Here is a 14,843-nt window from a genome sequence, read left to right as displayed (position 1 = left end):
GAACAGCTGATCGGACCCCGACTGATCAGACATTGATGACCTATCCTACGGAGTGGACAGCCTCTTTAGTGTCTTTAGTCTATATATACAATTACATTGTATTTAATTCAAATGTTCTTCTATTTACAAATATAATTTAGCATCCTAAATACCCAAATGTGGTCTCAAAGGTATTTTCCTTTATCCTATAAAATATATCCTATAAAAGGGATATTTTTCTAATTGCCATAAATATCTCCATCTGCATTACCTAAAGCTGGCCAAACATATGCAATAGCTCCTGGCGTTTTGGTCTAACAGCTATGTCATGCAAGTGCACATGTTTATTTCAATAGTGAGCGGGGAATAGGCTGCTTCTATAGCTCTTACCTCCGGCTATGCTCACATCTGCATTTCAGTTACAGATTTCCTCATGCCTAATTGCATCTAACTGTGATTATACTGTGTCAGTGATGTCCATCAGGTTCTGTTCATGTTGATCATATAATGGATCCGGTACGATGCAGATATCGACAGGGCCTGCTTTGGAATCAAAGGATTGGGGATGACGAAATTCAACATGCTGACCCTTCTTTTCCCTAACGGGAGGACGTTGTTGATTTTCCTTCCACATTAACGGTTGCTTGCTCAATCTAACATTGGAGTTTCATCTAACTTTTGTCTCATCATAAATTGAATTTATCACCTCCTGGGAATCTCATGGAGTAAAAAATGACCATATATAAACCTTTCTCAAATATATATAATTAAGAAAATTATAAAATATCCTCTATAATTTACTGATTAAAAGTTGCAGCTGTATTCTAGAAGGAGACTGAAGGTGGCTGAAGTAGGGCTCTCCAGTGTCTCACTATTCTAACTGCTGTAAGAGACTTCTAGCTTCTGAGTTGGAATATACCCCTGTTAGGGGAAGACTGTAAACAAAGGAGGGATTTGTGCTGATGTCTTACTTCATGCTGTGGATAGTTATATAGCAAGCAACGTAAGATTAAAGGGGGCTTTACACGCTACGATATCGTTGGTCGTTGTTGCACCTCCGGCGTCATTAACGGTATCGCAGCGTGTGACACTTACCAGCGACCTTAAACGTCCTCCAAAGTGGTGAAAATCGTTCACCATAGAGAGGTCGTCCTAAAACCAAAAATTGTTAATGGTTGTTTATAGTTGTTGTTCGTCGTTCCTGCGGCAGCACACATCGCTGTGTGTGACACCGCAGGAGCGAGGAACCTCACCTTACCTGCGTCCCGCCCGCAATGAGGAAGGAAGGAGGTGGGCGGGATGTTCGTCCCGCTCATCTCCGCCTCTCCGCTTTGATTGGCCGGCCGCTTAGTGATGTCGCCGTGACGCCGAACGCACCTCCCCCTTGAAGGAGGGATTGTTCGGCGGTCACAGTGACGACGACGACCAGGTAAGTGTGTGTGACGCTGCCGTAGCGATAATGTTCGCTGCGGCAGCGATCACACGATATCGCATGTGCAACGGGGGCGGGTGCTTTTGCGTACGATGTAATTGCTAGAAATATTGTAGCGTGTAAAGCCTGCTTAACTCCAATATATTATGGAGCAGCAGGAGGGGGCTAGAAACAGCAACTGAGCTAAATCTCGTCACAGCCTTCTCCTCACTAGTCACTGCGTGTGGCTGTCTGCCTATGTACAGTATGAGGTGAGAGACTCAGAAAATAGAAGGTTAGCAGGTTTTTTAGCAGGTTTAACCCTTAAGAAACAGCTGACTTCCCCTCTTTTATCAGGAACATATAATATTGGAAAAATGGAATCCTAATTTGTGATTTGCTAATTCACTGCCCATTTTGATGTATTGATTAATTAATTCTTGGTGTTTGAATCTGTTTGGGGAATTTTTGAGAAAAATACTTTTCTTTTTTTATTCTCCTAGTTCATTTTATGGACCATTTACTTGACAAAATGGTAAAACAGACACATTTTATCACATTTATCAATTCACTCTAAATCTGCCGATCTTAGCACAAGGTTCCATTTACCAACATCGATGGGAACACTTTTTCCTATCCTAAATCCTAAGCATGAATAAAGAAATGACAATGGCTGTATATATAGCAAAAAAAAACCACGTGCGCAGTCTGTGTATTTTTTGTATTTGCCCATCTTAGTAGTGATTCTTGAGGACAGGCTTGATTTTCTGGGGTGTTTACTGTTTAGAGAAGTATAAGCAATGTTCTTCATGATGAAAACTGTGTCTTCACATGCCTTGTGGCTGACTATAAGTGATTGCCGTCTATGACAACTTGACCAAAAATATAAACTGTTATATTATGTCTGTACCTCAGCCCTACCTCTCCCTGCATCAGTAGTCTCAGGAGATAGAGGACTCATCTTGCATCCTCCTGTTTACACCCTGCAGGAGACAATGATGGATCACCCTTTGAGGACTATTTCATATATTGCTGATATTGGGAACATTGTAGTCCTGATGGCACGCAGACGAATGCCACGAAGCAATTCTCAGGATAATGTGGAGGCCTCTCATCCATCCCAAGACGGCAAAAGACAGTACAAGATGATCTGTCACGTCTTTGAGTCAGAGGACGTAAGTACCATACTTCCAACTGCTAATTTTAACCATTCCTTATTTTTTAGATGTCAGGAAGAAATAGTGTATAAGAAGTAAATGAAAGGGGTTGTTACGGATTTTTAAAAATGGGTAAAAGCTGGAAGTTTTCCGAAAATGTAATTATCTATTCAATCCACCACTGCTGCACCCATAATCCTTTCCGGATTTGCAATCAATCCCTGACCTCAGTGGTCACATGTTGTGCATGCCAACATGCCTGTTGATACCAGTGTTTGGTTTCAGCAATTGATGATGTACTTGGCGTCATTACTGCAGAAATGCTAAAGAGCGAGAGCTCTGCTTCTTTTTCTATTAACACATTTGCACTTAGTAATATTACAATAAATTACCGTATTTTTCGGACTATAAGACGCACCTGACCATAAGACGCACCCTGGTTTTAGAGGAGGAAAATAGGAAAATAAAATTTTAACCAAAAAATATGGTCATGACACACTATTATGGGGCGAGGATCTGCTGCTGACACTGTTATGGGGTAATGTCCCCAAATTCTCTACTAAGGTACCCCATTCTGGTAAGAATCCTCCTGCCTTGTATATGATCCTGCTCATATACCCCCATCCTGCTCATAATATACCCCCCATCCATCCTGCTCATAATATACCCCCCCCATCCATCCTGCTCATAATATACCCCCCATCCATCCTGCTCATAATATACCCCCCATCCATCCTGCTCATGATATACCCCCATCCATCCTGCTCATGTTATACCCCCATCCATCCTGCTCATGTTATACCCCCATCCATCCTGCTCATGTTATACCCCCATCCATCCTGCTCATGTTATTCCCCCATCCATCCTGCTCATGTTATTCCCCCATCCATCCTGCTCATGAAATGCCCCCATCCATCCTGCTCATGAAATGCCCCCATCCATCCTGCTCATGTTATACCCCCATCCATCCTGCTCATGTTATACCCCCATCCATCCTGCTCATGTTATTCCCCCATCCATCCTGCTCATGTTATTCCCCCATCCATCCTGCTCATGAAATGCCCCCATCCATCCTGCTCATGTTATACCCCCATCCATCCTGCTCATGTTATTCCCCCATCCATCCTGCTCATGTTATTCCCCCATCCATCCTGCTCATGTTATTCCCCCATCCATCCTGCTCATGTTATTCCCCCATCCATCCTGCTCATGTTATTCCCCCATCCATCCTGCTCATGTTATTCCCCCATCCATCCTGCTCATGTTATACCCCCATCCTGGTATATGGCCTGTGGCACAGAAAAAAAAAAAAAAAACGTTTATACTCACCTTTCCTCACTCCCTGAAGCACCGATCTCTGTCTCAGCTGCAGCGCCGCTGTGTGGAGCCGTCACCGCGTGTGGAGCCGTCACCGTCTGCAGCATCGCGAATCGATGTCTTCCTGTCTGTGCCGGTCAGCTGAGCTGGTGGACACTAGTGGCGCGCACAGCGATGACGTCATCGCTGTGCGCGCCGCTAGTGACCAGATCAGCTGACCGGCACAGACAGGAAGACATCGCGCGATGCTGCAGGGGGAAGGCTCCACACGCGGTGACGGGTGAGTGCACTGATTCACTGCTCCCCGCGCTGATAATGATGCACGGGGGGCAGTGAATACAGCCGCACATGATCACTCCAGGCTGTAGTTGCCAGGGGTGATCACGGCCGGCTGTTAATTATGCGCGCATCCCCCCGCCGCCCATCACCCCGCCCACCTGTCAGCGCCGTGTTCGCTGAGAGATGATGGGCGGGAGGATGGGCGTGCATATGTAATGAGCGGGCCCACGTGGTCACGGCAGGCGCTGCTGCAGCCTGCTCGTGCCCCCGATGACCCGCTCCACCGCAGCACCCACATTCCCGGCCGCAGCCCTATAGTCAGACCATAAGACGCACCCCCCACTTTCTCCCAACATTTGGGGGGAAAAAAGTGCGTCTTATGGTCCGAAAAATACGGTATACTTTTGCAGTGTATTTTAATATTACTATTAATTATTTGTATTATTTACTTATATCAAAGCATTTTATAAGTTGCATTAAAAACCTCACCATTGTAATGATTGTATTACAATATTGTAATATTTGCAAAAAAATACTTAAAATATTCACACTTTAGATCAAAGTATAAAATGAATTCATGTGCATTATTACAATTCTTTTCAGTGTTTGACTGACATATTTATAAAGTTCTAAAGAAATTGTTAAACTAAAAGGGACGTGTCGTGTAGAAAATGCTATTAACCGGCAGATATGGGTTATTCTAATGGTTAATAGTGTTCTGACGGTGTACGGCCACTGCATTGAGAGACCTGCTACTGGGAGGAAATGATCTTTATTCCCCTCTGCAGCCTCGGGCTGTCAGTCATAGAGATTCAACCGACGTGGTGTCAGTCGCCACTCAGTGTTATGTACTGAGCGGCAGCTGTAACTCTGCCACCCACACTGACTGACAGCCGACTCAGCATTGCTTCAGTACAGAGTGAGCTGTCAGTCAGTGGCGGGGGCCATGGTTACAGCTGCTGCACAGTGCATAACACTGAGTGGTGACTGATACTGTGCCAGCCACGCCTCTGACTGAAAGCTCGATACTACAGGGAAGAATAAAGATAATTTCCTCCCAGCAGTGGGGCTTTCAGTACAGTGGCTGCACGGTGTCAGAATGCCATTAACCTGCAGGTTGACCCCATATCTGCAGCTTAATAGTGTTTATTAGATGACCGGTTCCCTTTCTACATATTTTAAAAAGTTGTCAGGTTCAGGTACGAAATAAGCCATCTTTTAATGATTTTGACCTTCTGAATTCAAATCTGACCATAGAAATGTTTAGTTGGATCTTGTTTCTATGATATCAAAGTTTTCCTTTTACTGCTACATATGACTAATGCATAAAAGTTTCAGTACTTTGAAATATTATTATTTTTGAAGATATAAAGATGCACAATATTTTGTTATATTTTCTGAAATTTATTTAGCGGAAACATAGCAACAGTTCAAATTACTATACCATGTCTAAACTCTATAGCAAATTATAAAGAGGTAGTGAAATTGCACTACACAATTTGTTCCTCATTCAGTGACAACTCTTTTTTGCTTGTCTCTTGTACTCCTGCATCAGATCATCTCTACGGCTATGTGCGCACGTTGCGTTCTCTGCAGTGCGAAAAGAACGCACCCTCTGGCAGACTGGACACTGCGTCTATAAAATAAAATGCATCCACAACGCATGCATTTTGGATGCTTTTTCCATGCGTTTTGCATGCGTTTTGGATGCATTTTTGACAGTTCGTTCCCCCGGCAATTCATCTCTGCTACATGCCAGCTGACAGCCGACACAGACAGAGTCGCGCGATGAGAATGAACTCGGGTGAGCTGCACCCGACTTCATTGTCATACCGCAGCTCTGTCTGTGTGTGGCGTCCCGATTATCATCTTCATCGCACACATCCCGACATCCCCGCCGACATCCCCGCACACATCCCGACATCCCCGCCGACATCCCCGCACACATCCCGACATCCCCGCACACATCCCGACATTACCGCCGACATTCCAGCACACATCCCGACATTCCCGCACACATCCCGACATTCCCGCACACATCCCGACATTAACGCCGACATCCCCGCACACATCCCGACATTACCGCTGACATTCCAGCACACATCCCGACATTCCCGCACACATACCGACATTCCCGCACACATCCTGACATTACCGCCGACATCCCTGCACACATCCCGACATTCCCGCACACATCCTGACATTACCGCCGACATCCCTGCACACATCCCGACATTCCCGCACACATCCTGACATTACCGCCGACATCCCTGCACACATCCCGACATTCCTGCACACATCCTGAGATTACTGCACACATCCCCGCACACATCCTGACATTACCGCCGACATCCCCGCACACATCCCGACACTACAGCCCTCATCATCACCGCACACACACCGGCATTACCTCAGTGACGTCTCCGCTGACAGCGCGATTCACTTCAGTTGCTGCGTGTAGCTCACAGGGACGGCGGTGTTCTACTGCCGCTCCTGTCAGCTTCATGTAGCAGAGCTGGATGCGTTGCGGGACCTCTGGATTACGCCGGACCTGGAGGGGTATTTGGGGATTTTAATAAAGTCTAAAGTGGTGAAAGAGGGTGTTTTTTTCTTTTATTCCAAATAAATGATTTTTTCGGGTGTATGTGTTTATTTACTTTCACTTACAGGTTAATTATGGAAGGTATCTCGGGGAGACGCCTGTCATGATTAACCTAGAACTTAGTGGCAGCTATGGGCTGCTGCCATTAACCCCTTATTACCCCGATTGCCACCGCACCAGGGCAATTCGGGATGAGCCGGATAAAGTCCCGGGACTGTCGCATGTAATGGATGCGGCAATTCCGTGCGGCTCCTGACTGATATTGTTAGGCTGAGGGGCTCTCCATAACGTGGCGCTCCCCATTTTGAGAATACCAGCCTTCAGCCGTGTGGCTTTATCTTGGCTGGTATCAAAATTGGGGGGACCGCACGTCGTTTTTTTTTTTAATTATTTATTTATTTATTTTACTGCATGATATAGACCCGGCCACCTGCGGCTGTGATTGGTTGCAGTGAGACAGCTGTCACTCAGCGTGGGGGTATGTCTGACTGCAACCAATCATGGGCGCCGGTGGGCGGGGAAAGCAGGGAATACGAGATTGAATAATGAGCGGCCGGCATTTTCAAAAGAGGAAAAGCCGCCAGAGCATTGTGAACGCCGTGCAGCGCCGCGCCGGTGATCGGGGAACGGTGAGTATGAGAGAGGGGGGGGAGACTGACCGACGGACAGAGAGAGAGGGACAAACAGACAGAGAGACCGACAGACAGACAGAGAGAGAGACAGACAGAGCGACCAACTGACAGAGAAAGAGACCGACTGACCGACAGACAGAGGGAGATTCACCGACATCCACAGACAGAGATTGACCGACATTGACAGAGAGAGACTGAAAAGACTTGTGTGTAAAGCATGCGGAACGCAACAGAAATGCAGTCGAAGTGCACTTTGGTTGCATTCTGACCTACATCATTGATTTCAATGGGTGGAGAACGCAGCTACAAAGCTCAAAAGAAGTGACATGCTGCTTTTTTTTCCGCAGCGATTTTGGGCATCCAAAACGCTGCGTTTACAAACGCAGAGTGTGCATTGATTTTTCGGCTTTCTCATAGACTTTGCTGGGGAAGCTGAACGCATGCAGTTACGCTGCAGTTCAAAACGCAGCGTTTCCGCAGGAAAAAACGCAACGTGCGCACATAGCCTTACAATTGTCCAATTGTAATCTGCAAGCTTTTTCTGTGATATCTTTTCTTATCTCTAACCATGCATATGTAGCAAACACTCCTTTGCTAATGCAGGAAAAAGTCATATTTGAAAAAAAACCATATTGAAACATATGCAGAAACTAAGCTAATAAATCCTACAACTGTATATTTTACACAGAGGACTTTTATAAAAGTAGGTGATGCAACTGTAAATAGTTGGCTGTTTTTGATTGTTCACCTGAAGATGATAGAATATTGAAGGCTCAATATACTAAATAAATTATATAATAGACTACCTAATAACAATGCAATAATGATGAAATAATAAAGACACAATTTTTCTCTAAGTCTGTACGTAAGGTGTCATAAGTAATTACAACCTCCCCCGGGTCTTAAAAATGAAAGCCAATAAGCAAATTTATATTTATATTTATATATTATAATATTTATTTATATATTATAATATTTATTTTCAGCACCACAAAATTAGTTCATTTCAATGGTTTTCGTCTCTGAACCAGTTTGGCTGTAGAACAGTGTTACAATAATACCAAAAACGAAGAAACTTCAGCTCTCCCCTCTTCACTCCCAAATCTTACCTCCGGTGCACGGAAACACCCTGACCTGGGTGGGAACACATGAAGAAAGGAAGAAATTCCAGCAACTTCAGGAGAAAGTAGAATTTTCTTAAAAAACAGTTTCTTTATTGGTAATAAAAATATTAATATTCCATCCAAGCAAGACAAAAATAGAGAGGCAAGACAGAGGAGCTGTTTCCTACGCGTTTCAACCTGAATAGGTCTTAATCATGGAATGCGCAGAGGAAATCTCTAGACAGTATTTAAAGTCTGTGCACAACAAGAACAGGTTGAATTAATTGGATTTGTTACCACCCAGCCCATTTAGTGTGGAGAGCACAGAGAAGAGAAAAAAAAAAAAAAAAGTGAAAGAATAGAAACTGAGACACTGCACCAAAAAGTCAGCACAACAACAGAAAATAAAGGAAAAAACACCAAAAAATATATATACATAAACTGATTAAAAACAGAAGCAACCAGAGAGATCACATGATAAGAAATATATATATGCCCGGTATAATCTGTAGTGAAGGGGCTCTTTAGAGACAAGAAAGATTTTTTTCTCCTGACAGGGACAAAAGAAGGACGGGAAAAAAAAAAAAAAAAAAAACAAAACAAAACACATTTATTAATGTCCAAATTGCTATATAGTGAAAATTTCAATTCAAATGCTAAAGGAATAACCTTAAACCATCAAATATCCAATAATTACTACAGTATAATATGATATAGTTATTGGTACTGAAAAGGTATGTCCTATAAAGAACAAATAATTCTGGAATTCAAGTGTACTGCATAACAAGATCTCTCCTCATATTCAGACCATGCGGCATTCTCGTGCCCAATTTGAAGATCCAGAAAGATTCTCTATTAAGAATCAGTTTGGCTGTAGAACAGTGTTACAATAATACCAGACTTAATAACAGCTATACCACAATCTTACTAGTGGAAACAAAACCTACAGTGAAAAATGCCAAAAAATGTGGGCAATCTGCATAATTTTTTTTTCACAATATTTTTCCTCTCCTTGTCTGTTGGGGTTTTTATTTGTTGAGGCAACCTGTTTTAATTATTTTATTATTCTCAATAAAAATTTTAAAAAATGTAAGCAAATTGCCTACATTTTTGGTGGTTTTTTTTTTAATAATACCAGGCTGTTGAATGTCAAAATAAGAAGTAAGAAATTAAAAACTTGTATAGTGAAGAACTCAAAATACTCAAAACTTGAAACTCCTGTGAATTTCTGAATACTAAATAGCAGGTTGGCTGCTCTGGTACAACGGAGGTTTTTTTTGCTGACTTTTATGAAAATCAGTTGTGTTGCAGCATAGAAAGATTATAAAAAATAGATATATTTCATTGTGCTTTCAGAATCTCTATGTGCTGTCCGTGAATGGAAAGTCTCTTGATATTACAGGGCTAATAAAGTGCTTATCTACAGTCTGAAAACAGGAGAGAAAGCAAAACAAGATTAGGAAGAATTATTGGGTTAAATAAAAATGTGGACAAGTGCATTTCACAGCGAAAAAAACTATTAACAAAAGACTAAGCAGTCTGTACACACTGAAATGAATCTGTATGACTTTCTAATTTATCATCTTTCACATAAAAAACAAAGTTAAAAAAATCTACAGTAAAGACCAAAAGTTTGGACACACCTCATCTCTAGAACAATTGTTAAGAGGAGACTTTGTGCAGCAGGCCTTCATGGTAAAATAGCTGCTAGGAAACCACTGCTAAGGACAGGCAACAAGCAGAAGAGACTTGTTTGGGCTAAACAACACAAGAAATGGACATTAGACCAGTGGAAATCTGTGCTTTGGTCTGATGAGTCCAAATTTGAGATCTTTGGATCCAACCACCGTGTCTTTGTAGAAAAGGTGAACGGATGGACTCTACATGCCTGGTTCCCACCATGAAGCATGGAGGAGGAGGTGTGATGGTGTGGGGGTGCTTTGTTGGTGACACTGTTGTGGATTTATTCAAAATTGAAGGCATACAGAACCAGCATGCCTACCACAGAATCTTGCAGCGGTGTGCTATTCCATCCGGTTTGCATTTAGTTGGACCATCATTTATTTTTCAACAGGAAAATGACCCCAAACACACCTCCAGGCTGTGTAAGGGCTATTTGACTAAGAAGGAGAGTGATGGGGTGCTACGCCAGATGACCTGGCCTCCACAGTCACCAGACCTGAACCCAATTGAGATGGTTTGGGGTGAGCTGGACCGCAGAGTGAAGGCAAAAGGGCCAACAAGTGCTAAGTATCTCTGGGAACTCCTTCAAGACTGTTGGAAGACCATTTCCGGTGACAACCTCTTGAAGCTCATCAAGAGAATGCCAAGAGTGTGCAAAGTAGTAATCAAAGCAAAAGGTGGCTACTTTTAAGAACCTAGAATATAAGACATATTTTCAGTTGTTTCACACTTTTTTAAGTATTTCATTCCACATGTTTTAATTCATAGTTTTGATGCCTTCAATGGGAATCTACAATTTTTAGAGTCATGAAAATAAAGAAAACTCTTTGAATGAGATGTGTCCAACCTTTTGGTCTGTACTGTATGTTAATGGCCCAGTACTTTGTCAGCTTCAGTTAGATTCTGTTCTATTTGCTTTCCATCACTTTTGATGGGCAGAATAATGCAGAACCGTACAGTATTCTACCAAGTAAAATTCTAAAAGAAAAGAAAATGGAAGACTGACAAATGCGCTATGCATACGAATACTGACTATTTAATACACTTTAGTGACCAGGGTATTCTTTATCTTCACATAATGGATTTGAATGCTTTTAGATAAAGTACAAATTTAGTTTTCCAAGTGCTGAACTGATCTGCCTAGTTTTAAGGAATCTACTAAAGTCATTGGGCTTTGCTAGTCTTATGGATTGGTTGGTTTTTTTTGCGCCAATGGGAACAGATCTTAAGGCTATGTGCGCACACCTAACCATTTTTTGTGGCATCAAAAACGCTGCGTTTCTGGCCTTTAAAAATGCACAAATATGCAATCATGGCAAAAACACTGCGGTTTTTGTTGCGTTTTGATTCATTTTTTACTGCGTTTCGCTGCATTTTTGACCCCTGCCTTTTGCTGCGGTTTTCCAATACATTGGATGGGTGGAAAAACGCAGGAAAGAATCGACATGTCCATTTTTTTTTTCACTTAAAAAACGCAGCTTTAAAAAGAAGCTGTGTGCGGACAGCAAAAATGAAAAGTCATAGACTTTGCTGGGAAAGCAAAGTCAACCAATATTGAGCCCAAAACGCAATGCAAAAACGCGGTAAAAACGCTGTGTGCGCACATAGCCTAAAGGCGATATTTTAGCCAATAGCATATATCACCTACAGGCTGCTGTTTCTGATTAGAAAGGCAGGGCAAATGCTGGCAGCCGCTGAATTCCAGCTCTTCCAATCTATGCCACTGGGAATAGACAAGGGTCCAAGGTACCCCTTCCTAACCATGGTTGGGAGTGTTAGCAGTTAAATCCCCACCAATTTAATGGAGTTGTCCTCTAAATGGAAAATTCCTTCTTGATCGGTATATTTCCACTTTCTAAAATGATAACACACATACTCACCTCTGATCCCAGCACTTTTCCTGCAGTGGTGACACCGGTTATCCCATTGCTCACATGACATTAACCCTGTGACCAAGCAGCAGCCACTCCACTATCTCCTCCTTTGGACAAATCAGTAAGGAAGGAGCCATAGCGCTCGCTTCTTCTGAATGTCAATTGCGTCCAAATGAGGAGACAGTGAAGTGGCCTATAATTAGTGATATGTCATGCGAGCCTTGGGAGAGGGCATTTCTGGAACTTCGTGGGCATCAGAGGTGCGTATAGGTATATTTATTATACAAGGTGGAAATATACTGATCTGGAAGGGGTTTTACAAGTAGTGGACAGCCTCTTTAACAGTTATTTCCTATTTTGTATTTAGTCTTGAGGTTAGGGTATTATTATTACTGAGGTGCAACTATTTATTATGTACTTACTTTGTAAAAGACACTCCGTTATAGAGAAGGTTCTTAGATATTGAGTCCCTTTAGTAAATTGGTTGTACAGTGGGCACGGAAAGTATTTAGACCCCTTCAAATTTTTCACTGTTTGTTTCATTGCAGCTATTTGGTAAATTCAAAATAGTTCATTTTTTTCTCATTAATGTACACTCTGCACCCCATCTTGTCAGAAAAAAACAGAAATGTAGACATTTTTGAAAATGTATTAAGGTCTCTCCAGAAATGCTCAATTGGGTTTAGGTCAGGGCTCTGGCTGGGCCAGGCGAGAAGGGTCACAGAGTTGTTCTGAAGCCACTCTTTTGTTATTTTGTGTGCTTAGGGTCATTGTGTTTTTTGGAAGGTGAACCTTTGGCCCAGTCTCAAGATCACTCTGGAAGAGGATTTCTTCCAGGATATCTCTGTACTTGGCCGCATTAATTGTTCCTTCAATTGCAACCAATCGTTCTGCCCATGAAGCTGAAAAACACCCCTATAGCATGATGCTGCCACCACCATGTTTCACTGTTGGTATTGTATTGTCCAGGTGATGAGCAGTGCTTGGTTTTCTCCACATATACCGCTTATAATTATCATCAAAAAGTTATATCTTTGTCTGATCAGGCTAGAGAATCTTATTTCTCATAGTCTGGGAGTCCTTCATGTATTTTTTTGCAAACTCTATGCAGGCTTTCATATGTCATGCACTGAGGAGAGACTTCCGTCAGGCCACTCTACCATAAAAGCTCAACTGGTGGAGGGCTGCAGTGAGAGTTGACTTTGTGGAACTTTCTCCCATCTCCCTACTGCTTCTCTGGAGCTCAGCCACAGTGATCTTGGGGTTCTTCTTTACCTTCCTCACCAATGCTCTTCTCCCACGATTGCTCAGTTTGGCTGGATGGCCAGGTCTAGGAAGAGTTCTGGTGGTCCCAAACTTCTTAATTTACCAAGTGGCTGCAATGAAACAAAGAGTGTAAATTTGAAAGGTGTCTGAATATTTTCTGTACGCACGTATGTGTGTGTTTTTTGTCATGATCGTTTCCAATTCTTGATAGTAAATATATGGCTTCTTCCTGATGGTTCCTATTTTAGCTACACAAACATATCAAGACGTTAATCATGTCTACATTGCCATTGATATATTGTCTACATATGTAAATAAAATGCTACACGTAGACCAGGAGTGTATCTACAATAGGTGCAGGGGTTGCAATCGCACCCAGGCCCTGGAGACTAGGGTTCCCCAAAAGTTCCATTGGATTATACTGTTAAAGGCTTTCAATAATAAAGGGCCCTTTTGCATTGGGGCCCATGAGCGTCAAGTTACACCACTGGCCCAGACTCATTAAGGGCCCCAGGACGAGTGCTATAAAAAAAGGTAGAGCAACAAATGTGTATAGTTATGTGATCTTTGACGATAAATCCTTTTAACCAGAGAAGTGTGCTTATACATGACTAACCTCTGCTATTACAAGGGACACAAGAGAGTGTAATAAAGGCAAACCTAATTAACGTACAATATTCTGCATTAAGAGGTAGATAACAGTACAGCAAAGTATGTGAATATAATATGACTCCCAGAATATCTAAAAGGTGTATGTCTATAAATATTCCATACTTTCATTGCTTGCTAGGCTGGGTATAATTAGCAGTCATCCTTCTCACTCCTCTGGCTTTACTTCTGTCCTCCATCACTGCAGAATGTCAGGGCAGAAGAATTTCCATTCATGTGTCTCATCTCCGTTCCTTGGAAGGGCTGTGGAAATTAATGACATGAATGTCACTTTCTATTAGCTCGGTTCTTTCAAACACGTTGGTAGGTAAATACAGTGTAATTTTGTTATCTTTCCCTTCTCGCCACTTGGGAATGTCCTTAACACTGTTTACTTTAGCATTGCTGGATCCGGTTATTTTCTGTGCTGATGCTTTTTCGCCTGTATTCAGCCAACGTGACACCCCAGCCCGAGCACAGAGCAGTGACCCAGCTGTAATTGCAACGGGGTATGCATTGCCCAAATAGATAGATGTTGGCTGACCTTGCCAGCAGGTCATCCTTGGTTGCTGACTGTGTCCTTGCCTGTGGTCTGTTTGCAGGCAGTTTGTGAAGATGCTAATTAGGTGCAGAGAACAGGGGAATGATGCCCAGCCTATACACGTACTGGAAGCCGTTAATGGCATTTTCTCTTTCATATTTCATGCTCCATGCTTGCCATTAGACACGCACGCATTATCAAGTGTGTGCTATTAGTATAGACTGATCTCAATCACTGCCATTAGTTGGGTTATGTATTCAAACCAGTCTTTTTTTTACTGCCCCTTTAAGATATGAAATAACATATGAAAGAACACGCCTTCACCTGGGAGAAACGGATGTCTATATTTAT

The 14,843-nt window shown here is 42.6% G+C and overlaps 1 protein-coding gene across 3 annotated transcripts in view; it reads left to right on the top strand.

Moving 5' to 3' along the window:
* Positions 1-14,843, top strand: part of APBA1 (amyloid beta precursor protein binding family A member 1) — a 236,676-nt gene that overhangs the window by 199,064 nt on the left and 22,769 nt on the right. For all 3 annotated transcript variants that reach the window (XR_012724756.1, XM_075317860.1, XM_075317848.1), the window contains one exon: positions 2,380-2,565. Coding sequence is in view for 2 of the 3 variants with exons in the window: in XM_075317860.1 (XP_075173975.1) it covers positions 2,380-2,565 (186 nt within the window). In the remaining variant the exon portion in view is untranslated. The remainder of the gene's footprint in view (positions 1-2,379; positions 2,566-14,843) is intronic.

Source organism: Anomaloglossus baeobatrachus, chromosome 1 (genome assembly GCF_048569485.1).
Source record: "Anomaloglossus baeobatrachus isolate aAnoBae1 chromosome 1, aAnoBae1.hap1, whole genome shotgun sequence".
In the NCBI taxonomy this organism is placed as follows: domain Eukaryota; kingdom Metazoa; phylum Chordata; class Amphibia; order Anura; family Aromobatidae; genus Anomaloglossus; species Anomaloglossus baeobatrachus.
This window is presented reverse-complemented; position numbering and strand designations above follow the sequence as displayed.